Below are 23,203 nucleotides of genomic sequence, written 5' to 3'. Positions count from 1 at the left end.
CAAAGTTCCATACTTTCTCCCATCCCTTCCCTTTCACCCATCCCTTGGTGTAAATTGATGGACATATAAAGATTTTTAACCGTACTGAGTATGTAACCTTAGCCTTTGATAAATGAGTTTATTAGTACATTTACAGCATGACTACGCCCACATTTCCTACTTGTTGTTTTGTTTTGTTTTTTATAGCGAGACCACAAATTTGTCACAATTTAATAGATGCGATTTTTTTTTTTTTTTTTTTTTTTTTTTTTTTTTTTTTTTAACCTGTGCAATTTCTGCCAAAATTAGGCGTAAACGGAATACGTGTCTACACGTAACGAAATTGCTGCAGAAAATTTCTGCAGCATTTCCGTTATAACTAGCAGACTTTCCACTGCGGAAAAAATGCATAATTTCCTGCGTTTTTTACTGCAGAAAACGGTGCAGATTTTGCGCTTCAATTCAGTCTACTTTCTGCAGCAGGAATTGACATGCTGTAGTACAAAAAATAGGCAACTCCGGACGGAAAATATGCAGCAATTCCATTACGTGTGAACAAGCCCTTATAAATATAGGCCATAGTGTTTCATGCCCCTCCCAAATAAACTGAAAAAGAGTCATCTGAAACCTGCAATCCTCAATGATTGGACAGTGACAGAGGGGCTCAGGTTCATGACCCTTTGACACTTGACTGTGGAGACTGCCCAGTTTTCAATGTATTCATCAATTAACATACTGGGTGCCAAAAATAACGGGGATCCTACTGGAGGAACAGGAAAAACAAGTGCTCTGGAATCGGGGTCAGGAAGGAAATAAGGTATGCTGCTGGTGTTATTTATTTGGGGACGTGAATTTGTGTGATTTTCGCGCAGCCGCCATCATTATGACACTCTGTATGTTTGTAAACAGAAAAACACGTGGTGCTTTTCTGTTTTCATTCATACTTGTTACTGCTGTTGCGCGAATCACGCACGTCACACAAGTGCTTCCGTGTGGTGCGCGTGATTTTCACTCACCCATTTACTTCAATGGGTGTGTGATGCGCGAACAACGCACAAATATAGGACATGTCGTGAGTCTTATGCAGCGGACACACGCTGCGTGAAACTCACGGACAGTCTGCACGGCCCCATAGACTAACATAGGTCCGTGCGAGGCGCGTGAAAATCACGAGCGTTGCACGGACGTATTACACGCTCGTCTAAATCAGCCCTGAGGATGTTATTTTTTTTAAATCTAATTATTACTGACATGGTTGTCAAGGAGTATAAAGTATGGAGCCTGTATAAGCTCCTTCCTTGGGATGCCTCATTGCTGCTAATTCACCGATACGTGGAGGACTGTTTAGCGTTGTACATCCAAATTAATATGAAGACTAGTTTCCGTTCTAAATGTTTATGTAGCTTGTCAGACTTTATGCAAGTACAACTGTTTTGTTTCAGGACCTTGGAGTTAGGGCTGGGCGATTTTGCCAAAAAATAAAATCTAGTTTTTTGTTGTTTTTTTAATCCCTATGGGCGATTTTCGATTTGAATCTCGATTTTTCTTATTACTGTTAAATAAACTGCAAAAATACCAAGAGATCATTTAATACATTATTTTCTTTCTATAAATAACTTTTTGACATGTATTGCTATAATAATTGTACGTAACTTCACAACTTTTAACTTCTGCAAATACTTCATCGAAAATACTAATGGAAACATTTTCTATCTAATTGATTATAACTTCTGTGTTCCCCGGCAGGGAACAGGTTGACAGAATCTATATCCATTATGCACTGCATGCACGAACATCCCTCTCTGCCCGTCACCACCTCATTGTAAGCGAGAGCAGTGTAAATTGCAGCAGGGCCAGGCAGATCGCGCAGAGCGGACACTCTGTGGCGAGATTACATTATAGTGTCTGAAGTCAGCAGGACATTGTGCAGTACCGGCCCCACGATGGTGTTTTCAATAAATGACATTAAGACCCGATTCACACTACCGTGATTGGTCCATGTGTCAGCCGGATTTCCTGGCCCAAACACGATACATGCGAACGGGACTCCTGGCATCAGTCATTTAGGTGTCAGTCACATGACAGTGAAAAAAAATGGCCATTAAAAACTGATCAATTGTCAGTTTTTCATGTCCATTTTGCGTCAGCGTCTCCAAATAGATTTCTTTTGTCAGGTTTTTTTTTTGTCCCAATCCCCTGAAAACACCACAGTGCCCATGTAGATAGTGCCACAATGTCCCTGTAGATTGTGCCCCTTATAGTGCCACATGGCCCCTATATAGTGACACCCCCCTCCTTGTAGATATCAGCACCACCCCCCCCCCCTTGTAGATCGCAGCACCACTTGTAGATCGCACCCCCACCCCCCTTGTAGATCGCAGCACCCCACCCCATCGCACCCCCACATGTAGATCGCAGCACCCCACCCTATCCTTCTTGTAGATGGCGGCCACTGTAGCTGCCACTAGGGGCTGAATCCCCGGCCAGAGGTTGCCGACACTTTGACCAGGGACACAACTCCTAGTGGGAGCTACAGTGGCGCGATCTACGAGAAGGGGGGTGCTGCGATCTACAAGAGGGGGTGCTGCGATCTGCAAGGGGGTGTGGTGGCGCAATTTGCAAGGGGGGTGCTATCTACAAGGAGGGGTAGTATCTACAGGGCGGTGTGGCTATATATACACTAGGAGTCTGCTTCCCCACGGAACTGCTGTTCCATACTGTATCATTTTGTTCACTACAGAACAACGGTTCCGTAGGGAAGCAGGACAGAACGGAGCGCAGCTTGTCAGACGCGGCAGATCAGGCAGTGACGAGGCGGCCGGGCGGAGCTTCCTCCTGCAGCACGGCGCCACTGAAAAAATAGATTTAACGATTCTGTTAAAAAACATAATCGTCAGAGGCCTTGAGGGCGAATTAATCAAATGAATTTGATTAATCGCTCAGCCCAACTTGGAGTAGTTTAGATCCAATTGCACCCAGTAGTTTAGCTTTACTAGAGAGAATTTACAGGGTTTATGACCCTGAACATTGATGGCATATCCATAGGAAATGCCACCAATGTATGATGAGTAAGTATTGAACTTATAGGATTCTGGCCACACAAGCGTATGAAGGGGCTTTGATTTACTTTATCTTTTTTATAGACCCAGTGCCATTGTTTTCGAGTGAATACAGATTTATACATCGAACTAAACTTCAGAAAGCCCAACTTTGCAGGGTTTACTGTAGCCTTTATTCTGTTAACGAAGTATTCAAATGGGTTCTGATGTGCAGTACAGAGTACCAGCTACTGTAAGCAATGCAAGTATAATGTTGGAGTTGTTTCAAATCAACCCCTTCAGTGTCCTGAGTTTCTTATCCGAGTTACTTGCAGCTTTCTGTCAGCTTGAAGAAGTCTGCCAACTCATTAATGGGTTTGTTATATCAGGGTGTCACGAAGGGTCTGTGGACCCACTGAGCCGTACCGCCTTGGCGGTAAGGCAGCTGGCCAACAGGGTGCAGGTGAAAGTCTATGGTTCGTATAGGTACCTGTGGCAGCTCAGACAGCAGCAGGGCAGGCTCAGCTAGGACTAGGCAGCAGGTAGACGTCAGGCGAGGTGAAGCAGGTCTGATGTGGAATACAGCACGACACGACTTCGGCACAGCACAGTGCTCGACCAGGATGGTATGGAATGCAAGGAACAGGAAACTGGAACAGAAACCGGAAACACACTAGGAGGCCATCACATAGACAAACTAGGAAACATCAACAACGCTCAGGCATAGAAGCAGGGGGCTGGACCCCTCTTATAGTCCAGGGTACTCACGGGTCAAGGTTCATCAAGAAGTCCGGTACACGTGCTGCCCCTTTAAAAGCGGGCATGATCGTGCGCGGGCACCCTATGGGATCCGGCTGAGGTGAGTGGAAGCGAGCGCTGGCGTCTCCTGAGGAGGAGGCTGGGGCCAGCGCTTGCCGACACATGGCTGCAGCTCTCAAGAGGGGATTGGAGCTGACAGCCCGCAGCCACAGACATTACACAGGGCATATGGGTGTGATAGAAGAGGAATTCCTCCATCAGACACCCCATCCCTTATCCGCCAAATCAGAGAGCCCCTGCAAAGTATCTCTCACTCTGGAGGACTTGGTGTGACCCACCTTTATTATACAGGTCCAGCAGTGCCAGTATTGGAGGAACATTTTTAGGGCTCTGTTTACATATGCGGTAGAAATCCGTTTGGAGCCTCCGGCGTAGATTCCGTCACATTTGATGAAAACAACTATGACGGGACCCGATGGACTACACTACAAATCAATCCGTCACAGCTTGGATTATACTTTTCTGCTCGTATGATGGTGCCGAAAAACGGAATTCACAAAGCAGATGTTAAGGCTGTATTCAGACAAGCATTGTAAAAATCGTCAGTATTTCATCAGGGAAAAACTGACTATTTTACATCAGAGTTCAATCAGTATTGGGTCAAAGTGCGTTCAGTTTGTCAGTTCTTCACTTCCATGTGCCATCTGTGATCATCGGTTTTACACATACTTAAAAAAAAAAAAAAGCTTTTCTTTTTTTCTCCAACCTCTCCTAGTAACTATTCAGTGAAAAATGGACCGTGCACTGTCTGATTTTTTTTCACCGACCCATTAACTTAAATAGGCGAGTCTAACGCAAGAAGCGGATTAAATTAGTGCATGCCGTGATTTTCTCTGCATGGTCATTGGTCAGTTCAGAAAATCGAGTTCATTGACTTATGGGTCATTGTTTAGTCTGTGTGCTGTCAGTTATACACTCAACTGAACCTGGATATGAACATCCCTCGTCTGAATAGGCTCTAAGATGACTTGAATATGAAATATTGATTAAACCATGTAAGGCTCTTTTGGTAAAATCAAAACAATTTATCTATAGAAAATCATTGCAAATTTCCTAACCACTACTTTTTTTATTTGCCCCACATGGGACACACTACTCAATAGTTTGGCAATTCACCTTGAAGCCGCTCACAGTTAAGCTGTGAAAATCACGAAAAGTTGGCAGATCCCAAGAACAGTGATGCCCCTACCTTCTACTATTTAGCTAAAGTAAGCTCATGTAAATTAACTGTGACATTTCCCACTGACCTTTCCCATCGTAATACAGAGATTTTATTGTTCGCATAAGCACATCTCAGCATGAAATTAAACAAAGGAATTCTCCACTTCTCTCTTTGCTATATCACTTTCTGCTAATATTTTTCTATCCATCATTCATGAACTACAGTACTTGCTTAAATCCATAGTTATAAATTCTGCTCAGCCAGAGACTACTTTGTAGAATCAAACTAGCTCTAGTGGCAGCACGGCCCTGGCATCACAATGAGCTTTGTCTCATGCATACAATGTAGCCGGGCAGGATTTTCACTTTTTCAGACTTTTTCAAGGAGGCTCCGTCAATGAGTCTGTAAAGATCCAAGCACCTGCTGCAGAAACAACTTCACTCAAATGTATGGAAAGGAGTTTCAGTCACAGAAATTTCTGCAACAAGTCTGCAGAATGTGATCAGATTGTTTATAGCTTCTAAATATTTCATTATAGCCTTTGATGCACTTTTGTTTGTGCTCAAATTTGGAACAATGTCGCCATTTTCATGATCACAAAAGCAATTTTGGAACCACCAAAGTAGGTGGTTCCAAATGTCCAACCTAGTAGAAATGCCATGTAAAACTTGTGGCTAAGCCCACATTGGCCTGCAATGTAGAGATGTCCCTGCAGAGTTGTTTACATTTAACATACATTGAAACATCCCATATATAAATGGCCATACAAATTTAACCCCTTCAGGACTGAGCCTGTTTTGGCCCTGTGGACGCCGCCGATTTTATATATTTTTTTTCAAATCTGACGTGTCACTTTATGTGGTAGTAACTTGGGAATGCTTTTACCTATCCAAGCGATTTCTGATCGTTTTCTCATGACATATTGTACTTTATGTTACTGGAAAAATTTGGTCGATAAATTCAGTACTTATTTGTGGAAAAAAACACCAAAATTTAAAGGAAATGTTCAAAAATTAGCATTTTTCTAAATTGAAATGTATCTGCTTGTGAAACCGATAATAATACCACACAAAATAGTTACTAGTTAACATTTCCCATGTGTAGTGGCTGCTACGGGGCCCGCGGCATGAGGGGGCCCGTGTCGCCCGCCGGCATGGGCCCCCACCATTGCCGGAGGCTCCGCTAGCAGCCGCTATCGCTGCTACAGCGCGACGCCGCTGAACACTCCGGCAGAGTATATCCCCGCTCTGCCATTAAACAAAAGACATGTATCCCCTATCCAGGGGATACATGTGTGATCGCTGGCATTGATGGGGAGAACGGGGGACCGAAAGTCCCCTGAAGTTCTCCATCACAAACCTCGGACTTCCGGGGTCTGTGCCGGCAGCTCCGTAGAAATGAATGGAGCGCCGGTCGCGCATGTGTGACCAGCGCTCCTTTCATTTTTATTGAGCTGCGCAGACTCCGGAAGTCAGAGGTTAGTCACAGAGAACTTCGGGGGACTTTCGGTCTCCCGTTCTCCCTATCGCTGCCAGCGATCACACATGTATCCCCTATCCTGTGGATAGGGGATACATGTCTTTTGTAGGACACACTTTAGGTCAGATTTTTTGGGGGGGTTGGGGCTGTATGGCGTTACCTACAGGGGGGCTGTATAGCGTTACCTACAGGGGGGGGCTGTATAGCGTTACCTAGAGGGGGGGCTGTATAGCGTTACCTACAGGGGGGGGCTGTATAGCGTTACCTACAGGGGGGGGCTGTATAGCGTTACCTACAGGGGGGGGCTGTATAGCGTTACCTACAGGGGGGGGCTGTATAGCGTTACCTACAGGGGGGCTGTATAGCGTTACCTACAGGGGGGCTGTATAGCGTTACCTACAGGGGGCTGTATAGCGTTACCTACAGGGGAGGGGCTGTATAGCGTTACCTACAGGGGGGGGGCTGTATAGCGTTACCTACAGGGGGGGGGGCTGTATAGCGTTACCTACAGGGTGGGGGCTGTATAGCATTACCTACAGGGGGGCTGTATAGCGTTACCTACAGGGGGGACTCTGTATGCCGTTGTCTACAGGGGGGGTCTGTATGGCGTTCTCTACAGTGGGGGCTGTATAGCGTTCTCTACAGTGGGGGCTGTATGGTGTTCTCTACAGTGGGGGCTGTATGGCGTTCTCTACAGGGGGGGCTGTATGGCGTTCTCTACAGTGGGGGCTGTATGGCGTTAGCGCCATACAGCCCCCACTGTAGAGAACGCCATACAGCCCCCCCTGTAGATATCTAAGAAGGGGGCTGTATGGTGTTATCTACAAGGGGGGGTTGTGTGGCACCCAGGGGAGGGGGGGCCCAGTCAAAAGTTTGCTATGGGGCCCAGTTTTTCCTAGTTACGCCCCTGCCCATGTGTCTACTTTATGTTTGCATCGTTTTTTGAACATCCTTTTATTTTTCTAGGACGTTACAAGGCTTAGAACTTTAGCAGCAATTTTCAAGAAAATTTCCAAAACATATTTTTTTCATGGACCAGTTCAGTTTTGAAGTGCTTTTAAGGGCTTTATATATTAGGAACCCCCATAAGTAACCCAAGTTTACAAACTGCACCCCCCAAAGTTTTCAAAAACCGCATTTAGAAAGTTTCTTAACCCTGTAGGTGTTTCACAGGACTTACAGAAATTTGGTGGTGAAATTTATAGACTTAATCTTTTATTTTATTTTTCAAAAATACATTTTAATCCATTTTTTTTATGTAACACTGAAGGTTTTACCAGAGAAGCGCAACTCAATATTTTTCCCCAGATTCTGCAGTTTTTATAAATAACCCACACGTTGCCCTAGTGTCATAATGGATTGAAACACAGGCCTCAGAAGCAAAGGTGCACCTTGTGGATTTTGGGGCCTCCTTTTTATTAGAATATATATTAAGCACCATGTCAGGTTTGAAGAGGTCTTGTGGTGCCAAACCAGTGGAAACACCCCCAAAAAGTCACCATTTGGCAAACTACACACCTCAAGGAATTTATCGAGGGGTACAGTGAGCATTTTTACCCCACAGGTTTTTTGCTGAATTTAGTGGAATTAGACCGTGAAAATGAAAATCTAATTTTTTTTTCCAATAAAACGTAGAAATTATCAATTTTTACAAGGCATAAAGAAGAAAAAACACCCAACATTTGAAAAGCAATTTCTCCTGATTACGGCAATACCCCACATGTGGCAATAAACTGCTGTTTGGACCCACGGCAGGGCTCAGAAGGGAAAGAGCACCATTTTACTTTTGGAGCTCAAGTTTTCTGGATTGGTTTTCGGTGCCATATCGCATTTGCAAAGCCCCTAAGGAACCAGAACAGTGGAAACCCCCCAGAAGTTACCCCATTTGGGAAACTACAGCCCTAAAATAAGTTATCTAGGGGTATAGTGAGCATTTTGATCCCACAGTTTTTTTTGCTGAATTTTTAGTGGAATTAGGCCGTAAAAACTTTACGGCGTTCTCCGTGCGCTATAAATTACATATTTTGTTCTGCGGGTCGATGGGATTATGGCGATACACCATATATATAATTGTTTTTTATGTTTTATGGTGTTTGCTTGATAAAGTCACGATTTTAAAAAAATTATTTCGTTTTTGTGTCACCATATTCTAAGAGCCATAACTTTTTTTTTAATTTTTCCATCAAGAAAGCCATGTGAGGGCTTGCTTTTTTGCGGAACAAACTTTTTAGCTTTTATTGGTACCATTTTTAGGTACATGCGACTTTTTGATCCCTATTTAGTTAATTTTTGGGGGGCTGGAGTGACTAAATATAGCGATTCTGGTATTTTATTTTTATTTTTTTACGCCGTTAAATAACATTAGATTTTTATAGTTCAGGCTGATACGGACGCGGCGATACCAATTATGCATATTTTTTTTTTCTAATAATAAAGGACTTTATAAGGGGAAAAGGTACATTTTTTTAAATTTTATTACTTGGAACTTTTACTTTTTTTTATTTTTATCCAACATTTGGATCGCTGTTCTAGTACCCTGCAATACTTTATGTATTGCAGGGTATTATACCTGTCAGTTTCACAGCCTCTGGCAGGACCTAACCCTGAGGCCTTTGTTAGCCATGTTGTTGTAACTCCTTAAATGCGGCAGTCGCTATTGACCGTCGCTCCCACCCGATGTCTTTGGTCAGTACTAAGGCTGCTAGTAGCATCCAGTGCGCTCCTGTAGGAGCACACATAGATTTTTTTTTTTTATAAATTCTTTTATTTATCAATTTTCCAAACATAACACGTTAATGCAGGAGAAGATAAGGTACCATTAACCTTAACCCTGGCAGATGGAGAGGAGTAGAGGCTCGAGATCCTTTGCATCATGTGGGAACCCAGTCCGACGTGCCGCAAAGTGGCCGACATGAAGTCCCAGTCCACCCTGTCAAAGGCTTTCTCCGCGTCCGTGGACAGCAGCAGCGTGGGCAGAGACGAGGCAGTCGCGTGATAAATCAGATTAATTGCCCTAGTGGTATTATCCCTAGCTTCCCTCAGGGGCATGAAGCCCACCTGATCATAGTGGATCACACTGTGGAGAAGGGGGGTAAGTCTATGGGCCAAGATCTTTGCAAACAACTTGAGATCTACATTAAGCAGGGAAATAGGACGGTAGTTTTGGCAGCTGGTGGGGTCCTTCCCTTCCTTGGGTATGACCGTAATGTATGCCCTTCAAGGCATCCTGAGGGAGAGAGCACCCGTCTGTGAGAGAGTTATAGGCCTGCAGGAAATGAGGCACGAGAAGGTCTGAGCAAGCCTTGTAGTACTGAATGGGGAGACCATCCGGGCCCGGCGCCTTCCCCACCGGGGAATCCTTCAGGGCCCAGGACCACTCCTCTGGAGAAATAGGCTCTTCCAAAGCCGCTAGAGCTTCCTGTGGGATAATTTTCATCCCCGAGGAGCGGAGATATGCCTCCATCTGCTCCCGTCTAGTTCCCCCCTCTGCAGTAGGGGAGGTTCGCGGGAGATTGTATAGTGAGTGGTAGTACGCCAGGAAGACTTCCGAGATGTCCTGGGGGCGGTGCAAACCCCCAGCTCCGGGTGCCTGCACTTGGGGGACGTAGGTTCGTGACCTGGTTTTCCGCAGTGCCCGTGCCAGAGTCCTGCCTGGTTTGTTACGGAATTCATAGAAGTGTCGCCTACACTTTACAAGGGAGACCCTAGCCTTAGCAAGACAAAGAGACCGGACCTGAACACGCAACTGCCCCAGCTCCGCCCCCACCACCCGGTCCAGGGAAGCCTTGTGGGACTGCTCGAGGCGGTGTATGCGAGCTAACCGGTCACTCAAGTGAGCCGTACGTTCCCTTTTGAGTTTAGATCCGATCCGAATAAAGGAACCTCGGATCACGCACTTATGTGCCTCCCAGACACTAAGCGGACTTACATCTGGAGATACATTCGTAGCAAAGTACTCCCGTAGATCCCTGTGTATTTCTGAGATTACCGTCGGGTCCTGCAGAAGCGAGTCATTTAACTGCCACTGCCAGGAGCGACGGTGGGCTGCGGGGAGACAGAGAGAGAGTGTAATGAGGGCGTGGTCTGAGAAGGTTATGTTCTCTATAGAGACTGAGGAGAGGATGGAGAGATGGGAGTGGCTGAGGAAGAAGTAGTCAAGTCTGGTATATGTGTTGTGGGGAGCCGAAAAGAAGTTGTAGTCTTTAGTCGTCGGGTGCATAAGCCTCCACGCGTCTATCAGTTGGTGTTCATGTAGCAGCCGACGCACCCGGCGGTGTGCCGACCTGGGTAGCGACGAATGTCCACGTGAGGAGTCTATAGTCGGGTCCAATGTAAGGTTCAGGTCCCCCCCTAGTATGAGAGTGCCCTCCAAAAAACCGTCCAACTCCGTCAAGACCCCTTCAAAGAAGGCGACCTGACCAGTGTTAGGGAGATAGCATGTGGCCAGTGTGTTAGCCAACCTACCCTTCACGAAGATATACCGTCCCGCTCCATCTGTGCGAGTTTCCACGTGTTCCCACGGAAGAGAACAAGAGATCAGGATAGAGACCCCCTTTGTCTTGGAGTCCGGTGAGGTACTGTGATACCTCTCCGTATAGTGAGAGTCCGTCAACCGTGGCACGCTGTCCGCCCGGAAGTGAGTTTCCTGGAGGAACGCCACGTGCGCTTTCTTTTTCCATAGGAGACGAAGGATGGAGGATCTCTTCTCTGGAACGTTCAGACCATGTGCATTCAGGGAAACAACCGTAATGTTAGACATATGGAGCCACAGAAGGGAAACAAAAAGGGGGGGGGGAAGGGCGTGGAAAGAAATGGATACCCCCGTAGAGAGGAATGAGGGCCGAGAAGAGGGACACTAGCGTCCCACTAACAGCGGGGTACAGAACCCCTAATCAATACTTTCTGTGTTATGCCGGGCCCGGGAGAAAATACCCCCTGAGCACGACACAACAGCGCGGAACCTAGTGGGGAACGTAGAAGGACAGCAGCGTGAAGAGGTGATCTCCCTGAGACTCGCCACCAATTGAGCCTGAGGTAGTAAGTGCCAAAAAGAGAACTGCCCGGAGCCCCGGACCCATGCGGCCAACTGTAACTGGTGCATGAAAGTTCCCAACCTCCCACCGCGGCGCAGTGTGAGGGGGGGAAAGGGTCCCTCAGACAATTCCCTGGACCACACCGACAGAACCCCCTGGCCCACCTAAATTCCCCTACGGCCTAGCAACAGTCCCTCCCGCAGAAACCTGAGGAGAAAAGGAAGGGGGGTTAGACACTCATTGCTTGTAGAAGTGCACCCTGCAGATGACATCTTGTGGGCGGTTACTGTCCCTGTTCCGTGGGCCTGCTAAGCGATGTACCCTGTCCATTTCAATGGCCGAGTCACGTGGTCTGTCCATGAGCTTGTTAAAGATATGGGTGACAACCTCGTATAGTTCCTCGGGCGGCACAGATTCTGAAATGCCCCTCAACTTTAGGTTGTTCCGCCTCCCCCTGTTCTCCACGTCGTCCAGGTGCAGGGAGAAGGCCCTAATTTGGGTAGCTTGGGTGTCCATTGACTGAGAGAGAACCGAGATATCCGTAGTGTGAACACAGTTCTGGCGCTCCAGGGCGTCTACCCGTGCAGTTAAAGATCGTAAGTCCTGGGACACCTCCCCTATGGCCCGGTCATGTTTCTCTTCCATTCAGACAGGGCGAGCGTCCAAATCCGATTTCGTGGGTAATGCCCTCACCATCTCCCATTACTCTGCCAGGGTCCATTCCATGGAAGGAGGGGGGCCAGTAGAAGAAATTGGGTGGGGGTCCCCGCGGTCCACGGAGGTGGTGAACGGGCCCATTAATATGGCTGGTGTGCCCTGACTCAGGGGTGTCATGTCTTCTATGTGGAGTTGCAGGGGGGCAGAGGAGGAGAGTGGCGCCTTATCAGTCGCACCTTTTAGTGCCCGGCAGCCATGTTCCTGCACGGGCTCAGGAGGAAACTGCTGGGGAGGGGAGCGGCAGCTCTCCCCGGAGGCACAGACCCTGCCACGGTCCCTGCCTCTGGACCTACCTCCGGGGACGGAGCAGCGAAGGCACGGTCCTGTTGGCCTCTGTAGGATCCGGCTGGAGCAGCGGTGCCGGTGGGCGGAGAGTCCCCACGCGACGTCGGGGATCGACTGCGGCCTACGGTGGGAATGGAGGAGGGCCGTGGTGAAGACCCGTCACGGCCGGATCGGAGGTAGCGATCCATCGAGGAGGGACCCGGAGTGACCGACTGAGACTTGCGGTGTCTCCCCTTGGTCATCCCGACGTTGGAGCAGGTGAGAGAGACCCGAGGTAGTGTGTAGAAAGTGGTGCGGGTCGGGAACTCCAAGCACACGCGTCTTCACACCGCCATCGCCAAGCCACGACCCCGGAGCACACATAGATTAACGGGCTGCAAGCACAAGGACCAGCGCTGCAGCCCGTTAATGTATTTGGGGTGGTCGGGAAGGGGTTAACAAAGTTAAACAAACCCTCCACTTCTGCATGTTCAATCATTGATCCAATGTGCATATGTGCTGTCTGGCAGTCCCCTGATGGAAGACATTGAGGGGAACAAGAATCAACTATGTTATTTTAACATGTCTGATCCCTTTTGCCCCTGGGAGAGACAGATACGAGTGTGCTTGTTTATAAGCGGGTCACACCATGTCCTCTAGAATGATAGCCATACTTGGGGGGGGGGAGGGCTCTCTGCTTTGCCTAATAGAGGGGTCCTCTATGACATTCATGTTCCCTGATAGAAAAGAAACCTTCAATAAAGAGTTTGGAAAAGAAAGGCCAGACTTGCGCAAGGTGACACAAAACTGCACGTTACTCGGATAAACAAGCTCAGCACATTGAACCTTGAAGTGAATGGTCTACAACAGCAGGTTTCTCTCCGCTCCAGTGGACACAGATTTGCCAAAACCGGACAGATAAATATTGGAGAAATGGCTAGCCTGATCAACCTCCGTTTCTGCTGCACCATGCACGTGGCCTGTTTACAATTTGGCGTAAAACCACATAAATGGATGTATCCATCCTGCTTTGTCTTGGCGGTTCCGGATATAATGGTTTTCTTGAAAATAAAAGTTGTTTTGAAGGATGAATTGGACTAATGATAATGAGCATCATTTAAATGCCACAGCCTGAGTATTATTGCTGACCATGTACTGTACAACCATTTATGACCAGCCGTCTTCTAGTGCAGGGGTCCTCAACTAACAGACCGTGGTCCGAACTCGGACTGCAGATGCCAGTTTCCCGGACCAGTGACGTGGCCGTGAGGATCCCCGGGCATCAGCCATATTCAGTTGTATCTGCGTCCTCAGGACCCAGATACAATTGAATACTATGGGAGAGCAGTAAGCTATCCGCATCCTACTCCACCATTCACTAAGCTACAGGTCACGTTAGGCCTGCATCTTATAAGTCTCTAGGACAGGATTCCTACATGGGGCGTGTGGCACTTTTCTACAGGGGTTACTGTAGCACTATCTACAAAGGGCAATTTGTGTGACACTATCTACAAGGGAACCTGCTCGGCACTTTCTATAAAAAAAAAATGTCCCCCCCGCTTTTATTTCTTATAAATAAATCCCCCTTAATACCTTTTTATTGTTTTTCTTTTCCGTTACAATTCATAATCCTTGTTTGTTGTTGCCCTGCAGTTTATTTACATGCATTTATTCGGTCTGTCGGCACTTCGGGTCTGCCCGCTCCCAGCATGCACCGCTTGTCTCCCAGCATGCAATGCGCCGGGAGCATAGTCTTTCAAACACGCCGAGTACACCCACATGTACAGGCTCCTTCCTCCCCTTCACCATTTTACTGCTCTCAGTACATCACTCAGATCAGCAAACGCAAATATATATGAAACACCGTGCTGCACCAAACACCAGTGTCCCTTCCAGCATTGTAATAATATTTGATGAAATGGGAAGAAGGAAAAGAGGCTGGCACTGCTGAACCGGCACAATCGGAATAGGAGTGTGTAAAATGGCTTCTTTTCTAATTGGAAAATTGCAGGTAAGTTGCCACGGAGTTGCTCATCGGTAGTGTAGCACAACCAGCTAAATATATTATAGAAGAATGATCGAGGCACTCACCGGACTGGCAAAACAATTTCTTTATTTCAAAAGATCTCGGTCAGGATGTGGAATTGCCTACGGCCGTTTCACGTGCGTACACGCTTTCTCAAGGCCCTGAGAAAGCGTGTACGCACGTGAAACGGCCGTAGGCAATTCCATATCCTGACCGAGATCTTTTGAAATATAGAAATTGTTTTGCCAGTCCGGTGAATGCCTCGATCATTCTTCTATAATATTTGAGACAGCATGCAAGGTTCAAAGAGAGATTATTTGTACGGCACATGGGTGAGCTTTGGACATTGTCGACTGGGATAACCCACTGAACGAGCGTGTCTGATGACTCTACGTTCAGGGAGAAGGCCGGAAGAGGACTTCGTCTGAAAGTTCAGAAGAACGGTCGGGATGTCACCGGATGTGCTGAATTTCAATGGGGACGGCGTCACGGTACACTCATTGCGATTTGAAGAAATGAAGATCTTTCAAAAGGTAAGTATATTTGAATGTTAGTTTAATACCTATTTTGTATATATGACTAAATCCTTTTATAAAGTGGAAAATCCCTTTAAGGAGCATTGTGGCAGATAAGCCTCGGATCTCTGCCATGGATCCATGGGTCAGAATTGGCTATGGCAAATCCGACCTGTATGAATATGGCATTCCTGTTGGTGTTCAGCTCGGACCTTAACCTGACCGCAGACCCAGGTAAATGGATCTTCACTAAAAATAGTTAAGTACCCCTATTCTAGTGGTCGCTTCCAGCAGCATAGTGCAAACACCTCTCAAGCTGGTTTCATGGAAATGTCATTGTAATCCAACGGACTGCACAATAAGCAAACTTCTATGCAGAATATCACGTTTTACGCCACATGCACACGATACCTACTACATGCAGCGCATGGATTTTCCTTCGGCAAATCTACAGCGTAATACAGTACCAGGAAAGTAAATGATATCCAAAGTAATCTCATCAACACGTTGCTAAATTTTTCTGCTCATAATTTGAGCTGCGGTGCAGATTTTATAATTGGCAGCATGCCAATTTATATTGCATTTTTGTCTCCGAATTGTATTTGACGAGTTTATGATTATTTTTTTTTTTTTTAAAGTACCAAAATCCGCAGCATAAAATCCGCAACTGCATTTATCTGCGGTTTTGATGTGAATTTTCCACATGAAACTATGCAGCGTGTGCATGTAGCTTTAGACTGTGGTTAAAGTGGAGTTTTGCAGAGTGAATGTAAAACTTTTACTGCTCCACTTGATCATTGATTATGTTTGAAACATACATTGTTGTTTCAGGGATTTGTGTTTAACAAAGTTTTATGGATATTTTTGTAAAGGTTTGGTAGGAATACATTGCATTTCTCCATTTGTGACTCCATGCTACTGGGAATGTTTTTCTGTAATTTTTAAATTTACTTCTGTTGTAAGAAAAAGAAAGTTGTTCGCCTTAAAGTGCATGAAAAATACATTATATAACCCTAATAATACATTCCAGTGTAGTGCAAAAATTGGTTGTCTCAATAAGATCTCTTTATATACTAGTCCTTCTCAATGAATTAGAATATCATCAAAAAGTTAATTTATTTCAGTAATTCAATTCAAAAGTGAAACTCATATTATATAGATTCATTACACACAGAGTGATATATTTCCAGCATTTTTTTTCTTTTAATGTTGATGATTATGGTAACTGTTAATAAAAAACCCAAAATTAGTGTCTCAGAAAATTAGAATATTATATAAGCCCAATTTCAAAAATGATTTTAAATACCGAAAGGTTGGCCTACTGAAAAGTATGTACAGTATATGCCCTCAATGCTTGGTCGGGGGTCCTTTTGCATGAATTACTGCATCAATGTGGCGTGGCATGGAGGCGATCAGCCTGTGGCACTGCTGAAGTGTTATGGAAGCCCAGGTTGCTTTGATAGCGGCCTTCAGCTTGTCTGTATTGTTGTGTCTGGTGTCTCATCTTCCTCTTGACAATACCCCATAGATTCTCTACGGGGTTTAGGTCAGGCGAGTTTGCTGGCCAATCAAGCGCAGTGATACTGTGGTTATTAATCCAGGTATTGGTACTTTTGGCAGTGTGGGCAGGTCCCAAGTGCTGATGGAAAATGAAATCAGCATCTCCATAAAGCTTGTCAGCAGAGGGAAGCATGAAGTGCTCGAAAATTTCCTGGTTGACGGCTGCGCTGACTCTGGACTTGATATAACACAGTGGACCAACACCAGCAGATGACTTGGCTCCCCAAACCATCACTGACTGTGGAAACTTCACACTGGACCGCAAGCAACTTGGATTGATGCCTCTCCACTCTTCCTCCAGACTCTGGGACCTGGATTTCCAAATGAAATGCAAAATTTACTTTCATTTGAAAACAGGACTTTGGACCACTGAGCAACCGTTGGTCCACTGTGTTATATCAAGTCCAGAGTCAACCCAGCCGTCTACCAGGATCCGGTGATTATCCGGATGACTCATCCGGTGCAAATGGTTTCTGTTTGTCACCGTTGTGCAAGGGTTCCATGGTTTTGACAGAATGAATAGCGCAGTCGACTACAGTATTGATTCCGTCAAAATTACGGAACCCTTAAACAATGAGGACAAACGGAAACCATTTGTACCTGATCCGTCACCATTGAAATTAATGGTGATGCAAACGGAAACCTCTGGTTTCCGTTTGTTTCAGTCCGGGTTCCGTTCATGGGTTCCCCTGATGGAAAGCTCCGACTGAAGCCATGAACGGAGCTCTGACGCAGATGTGAACAAAGCCTTTTCTATATAAAATGTTAAATCAGGCATATATTGTTGCCATATTATCATAAAAAAGTCAAATACTTTTTCCATTTTACATGGCATTCTCTTCTGAATAAAGCATCTGTTCCAAATCTTTATATTTTATTCAACAAGGAGAGGTCTATAAAACATTTTGAATGTATAAATAATGTTTCAGTCTTTTCGTCCCTTTAAGAACAATTGCATTTTGGCTTTCAAGTTTATGGAACAATAAATTCTTCCATCTGTTTCCTTCTACAGTTCACAATTCTATACCTGAAGGATGGGAAAGAATTGTGATGTCCCTCAGTGTAGCTGGATCTTAAAAGAGTACAGATAGCAGCCAAATCACATGCAGAGTTACTTGGCGACACATTTTCTGCTATCTGTTACTATAAGTGTGAAGCAACATCACGAGCTCCATCTTGATATGCTGCTATTATTAGCATAAAATCCAGATTCGCAACTCTGACATAGTAGACCGGTATAGTGCAAGGTGATCCTCCAAAGACTATTAGCCTTTCCCACTCTTAGGGAAAATAAATGTGTATAAGGTTGAGTGACCGATACATTTGAAACCACTGCATTAAAGGGGGTTTCCACTACCGGACAACTGATGAATTATCCACCGTATAGGTCATCAGTATATGATCGGGGCGTGTCTGACACCTGGACTCCGCACCGATCAGCTGCTCCGGCTGCCTGCGGGCAAAAGGATGTCTTTGCACTCTATGCAATGTACGTAGCCCGGAGGCAGACGGAGCAGCTGAACGGTGCGAGGTCCCGGTGTCGGACATGCACTGATCATATACTGATGACCTATCCGGTGGATAGGTCATCAGTTGTCCGGTAGTGGAAAACCCCTTTTAAGAGCCTTCCACTGGGGTATTAGCTGTAGCTTTCTGAAACACTTAAGGCATTTCTGTCTAGGTTTGTTCTCTTGTAAAGTACAAATGACCTGATACATATGACATTTATTAACGTTTTAATTAATGTGGAAATGGGAGAGTAAATAAAGTAACCAATTTTACAAAAAAATCTAAATGCCGGTATTTTGGGTTGTACAGCAGTTTCTATTGGGCTGCATGCCTTCTGAAAACAGACCTTCCAAAAGAAGTGCACATTCAGTGTACATTAAAGGGGTTATACCAATACAACTTCTCACCTATCCACCGCTGGAACCCCAACAGATTCAGAGAACGAGGTTCCGGGTCACCTTTATGAACAGAGCGGCAGGTTGCGCATGCACGCTGCCACTTCATTCATCTTAAACGGGACAGCTGGACATAGCCAAATACGGCGCTTGGGACCCCGTTATCTCAATTGGTGGGGGTTCTAGCGGTGGGATCCCAGTGATCAAACACTTGTTACTGTAGATAGGTGATTTTCTGTTTTGGTGGCATAACTCGTTTTAAAGATGTGAAAATAATGTTTTAGTATCTCGCTTCTATGCTGAAATAGGATTGCTTAGGGTAGCAACACACACAGCGTATTCAGGGCGGATACACTGCGTCAAGCTGCGCAGCGTATCTGCCCTGAACACTGCAGGAAATGCCGTCCGAAAATCCGTACCACACACTGGTGTATTTTTTCGGGCATAAATTCCGCTGGGTATGTTATTGCACATACTTACCCCCTCCCTCCTCTGATGCCCAATCCGGCCTCCCTGGATTACGTTGCAGGCCATGTGACCTCTGTAGCCTGCGATTGGCTGCAGAGTTCACATTGCCTGCTATGTCATCCAGGGAGGCTGGACAGGAGAAGAAACCGGGAATTCTTTGCGGTGGAATCGATGTGATTCCGCCGCAAATATCGCAACATACACCACTTTGTTGCGAGTTTAAGCACCCCATTGAATTCAATAGGAAAACCTGCAACGACAACTTTGAGACCTCCAGTGTTTCTCTGCATATTGTCAGCTATAGTGTATAGACTAATCGGTTAACCGTACTGTCCCATGACTGACAACTAATCGTCTACAGTCTATCGAGTGCCCACGTTTAATCTAAAATGTGCGGGCCTTGAGTAAGCTGCTTGCTGGATAGTAAAAGAAAGTAGTTGAGGTGATTGATTTGTTGAATAGTTGAGCTATTTGGTAGATTGCTGCAGGTTTGCTGATAGGACCTTTCTTTGTAAGAAGGCATTTTGTCACTTTTCATTCTGTTTCATTTCTTTTCAGAAAAGCTTTGTACATCTTCAGCGTCAATGTTTGTCAAAGGGCAGTTGAAGCTTCGGCTACGTTGCACATATGCCTCCGTCGCAGACCCAGCATGAATTACCGGTGATTACCGGAAACCGTATTGCAGCATGCTGGGCTATTGTGTCCGGTAAAATCACGGACACCCCCAATGGAAAGTCGACGGAACCCATTGAAGTCAATGTGTCCGGTCGGCTGCCAGCGGTGTCTGTTGTGCACTGGAACCGTTGCTTCCGTTCTTCCCTTGTTCTGCTCCTGTGACGGAGCAGAACAACGGAATATCACAACGCAGGTGTGAACATAGCCTTATCCTGTCTGGCTAGTAGCTTGGGATTGAAATGAACTGATCAGTACAATTGTGGAATATCACAAAACAGTTGTGGATATAATTTAGGGCTGGGCAATTAATCGAAAAATAACCAAAAATCGGGGCAGATAGCCTTCATCATCTTCTCATTTTTTTTTTTTCGGTTAAGCTATTACATGTAGCCCAGCCTCTGCTGTCAGTAACTGTATTCTATCCAATTAGAATCGCTGATATGTGATTAACATATCAGCGATTCTGATTGGATAGCATACAGTTACTGGTGTTTGGGATAGCCAATGGCAGAGCAGGCTCAGTGTATAGGCATTGACGCTACTCCAGAATGCCGACGGTATGACTGCCTGGAGTGCAGGGATTCTCCTTTACAGCACGTTCAGGCTGGCTGCTGAGGCACAAGCAGACCCACCAAATCAGCCGGTGGGCCCTGCCTGAGCCAAGAGTGGTCCCCCACCCCCACACAAGTGCAGCGCACGGCACAGTGCCATCGCTGCACTATTTACAGCTTGTCCACCTTGTTTTGGTCAGCCGTCGCCGCTCATCCCCCCCCCCCCCCGGACAGTTCGCATACTTTCTGCTTTGATCCGTCAGCTTCCTCTCTGCTGCCGTTGCCACTCATCCCCCACCCAGACGTTCCCCATGCTTTCTGCTTTGTTTAACCCCTTAAGGACGCAGCCCTGTTTTGGCCTTAAGGCTCAGAGCCCATTTTTGAAATCTGACCTATTTCAATTTATGTGGTAATAACTTTGGAATGCTTAAACCTATCCAAGCGATTCTGAGATTGTTTTCTCGTGAGACATTGGGCTTTATGTTAGTGGTAAAATTTGGTCAACATATTCAGTGTTTATTTGTGAAAAATTGCAAAATTGAGAGAAAATTTAGAAAAAATATAATTTTTCTGAATTTAAATGTATCTACTTGTAAAACAGACGGTTATACCACCCAAAATAGTTACTAGTTCACATTTCCCATTTGTCTACTTTAGATTGGCCTAGTTTTTTGAACATTCTTTTATTTTTCTTGGACGTTACAAGGCTTAGAACATAAAAAGCAAATTCTCATATTTTTAAGAAAATTTCAAAAACCTTTTTTTTAAGATACCTGTTCAGTTCTGAAGCGGCTTTCAGGAGCCTATGTATTAGAAACCCCCATAAACACCCCATTTTAAAAACTACACCCCTCAAAGTATTCAAAACCGCATTTACAAAGTTTTTTTTAACCCTTTTAGGCATTTCACAGGAATTAAAGCAAAGTGGAGGAGAAATTAGCAAATTTCATTTTTTCAATTTTTTTCTGTAACACAGAAGGTTTTACCAAAGACACACCACTAAATATGTATTGTCCAGATTCTGCAGTTTTTAGAAATGTCCCACATGTGGCTCTAGTGTGCTCGTGGACTCAAACACAAGCCCCAGAAGCAAAGAAGCACCATGTGCATTTTGGGGCCTCTTTTTTTTTATTAGAATATTTTTTAGGCAGCATGCCAGGTTTGGAGAGGTGTTGAGGTGCCAAAACAGTAGAAATCGCCCAAAGTGACCCCAATTTGGAAACTACACCCCTCAAGGAATTTATTTATGGTTGTTGTTACCATTTTGACCCCACAGTTTTTTCACAGCACATATTTGAATTGGGCTGTGAAATTAAAAAAATGACATTTTTTTTCCAATAAGATGTCATTTTTGATCAAAATTTCTTATTTTCACAGGGAACAAAATACCCCATTTTGTTGGCCAATTTATCCTGAGTGCAGCAATACCCTATTTGTGGTGATAAACTGCGGTTTGGGCCCATGGGAGGCCTCCGAAGGGAAGGAGCGCTATGTGTTCTTTGGAGTGCAGATTTTGCTGGATTGGTTTTCGGGTTCCATGTTGCATTTGCGGAGCCCCAGAGGTATCAAAGCAATGGAAACCCCCAAGAAGCGACCCCATTTTAAAATCTACACCCCTTAAGGCATTCATCTAGAGTTGCAGTGAGCATTTTGACCCCACAGGTATTGTCTGAAAGGTAATGCGCAGCAGATGGTGCAGTGAGCTTTGCAATTTTCTATACATATATGCCATTTCAGTGTCCAATATATTGTGCCCAGCATGCGCCACCAGAGATATACACCCCATAAACTGATGTGGGTTCTGCTGGGTACGGGAATACCCTACATGTGGCTGTTATCTGCTGCTTGGGCACACAGCATTGGCTCAGAACGGAAAGATGAGTGGGATAAGCTGTGCGGAGTGCATCAGGGTAAGTAAAACTGGGGTAGATTAAAAATCAAGGGTTGTATGATAAATTTTAAAACACTTTCATACAGAGCCCTGGTTTTTCAGGACACGTGTCACATTGATATATTGTGTCCTTCCTTATCCCCCTCTTATAGCAGACTTTGCACCTCTTGACTTTTTCCCTTCTTGCCAGTTTGGGGAACTTCTCCTGGAAAGTATTGCCCTGGTACGATGCGTGTGGCCTTGCTTCCAGAAGTACTGGGTGAATTACCCAGCTAGAGGTGGTAACCCTGGTCCAGCAGTGGGTGCACCAAATCCCACACACTTTTTGCATTAACTCCCAGTAAGGGGGGGCATTCTGGGGGCTGAATACTTGTGTCCTTTCGTTCATATATCCTAAATTTGTAGGTATACCCTGATGCACTCTCGCACAGCTTATACATCTTCACGCCATACATTGCCCTCTTACTCGGCAGGTACTCGCGGAATTGAAGCCTCCATTTAAAATGTACCAAGGACTCCTCAATAGAAATAAATTTCTCGGGGGTGTATGCTTGGGCAAACCGGGCACTGAAATGGTCTAATAGGGGTCTCAGTTTATACAAACTGTCAAAACTGGGGTCATCTCGGGGTGGGCGCTGCTCATTATCAGCATAATGTAAGAAGCAAAGTATTGCGCCTCCTTTTTTTTTTTTTTTTTTTTTGGGTTTAGATTCCAGTTTAGTTCTGAAGTTGCTTTGGGGGGCCTATATATTAGAAACCCCTATCAAACACCCCATTTTAGAAACCCCTCAAATTTATTCACAACAGCATTTAGAAGTTTATTAACCCTTTTAGGTGTTTCACAGGCATTTAGCGCAAAGTAGAGGTGAAATTTGCATATTAATTTTTGTTTTTTTCAGAAAATCCTTTTTATTCAATTTTTATCTAAAACAGACGGTTGGACCAGAGAAACGCAACTCAATACTTCTTGCCCTGATTCTGCAGTTTTGAGAAATATCCCACATGTGGCCCTAGTGCGGTAATGGACTGAAGCACCGGCCTCCGAAGCAAACGACACCTAGTGGATTTTGAGGCCTCCTTTTTATTAGGCACTATGTACGGTTTGAAGAGGTCTTTTGGTGC

General features: G+C 45.4%; 1 protein-coding gene across 7 annotated transcripts in view; it reads left to right on the top strand.

Moving 5' to 3' along the window:
• The window catches only part of C1H4orf33 (chromosome 1 C4orf33 homolog), a 149,597-nt gene that overhangs the window by 18,294 nt on the left and 108,100 nt on the right, over positions 1-23,203 (top strand). For 2 of the 7 annotated variants that reach the window (XM_075860452.1, XM_075860451.1), the window contains exon 2: positions 14,917-15,050. The exons of the other annotated variants lie outside the window; for them this stretch is intronic. In XM_075860452.1, the coding sequence (XP_075716567.1) occupies positions 14,967-15,050 (84 nt within the window). In that variant the 5' untranslated portion in view covers positions 14,917-14,966. The remainder of the gene's footprint in view (positions 1-14,916; positions 15,051-23,203) is intronic. 7 annotated transcript variants of the gene reach the window in all.

The sequence above is a fragment of the Rhinoderma darwinii genome, chromosome 1, assembly GCF_050947455.1.
Source record: "Rhinoderma darwinii isolate aRhiDar2 chromosome 1, aRhiDar2.hap1, whole genome shotgun sequence".
In the NCBI taxonomy this organism is placed as follows: Eukaryota; Metazoa; Chordata; class Amphibia; order Anura; family Rhinodermatidae; genus Rhinoderma; species Rhinoderma darwinii.
Note: the sequence above shows the minus strand (reverse complement) of the source record. Positions and strands in the feature narration are given on the sequence as shown.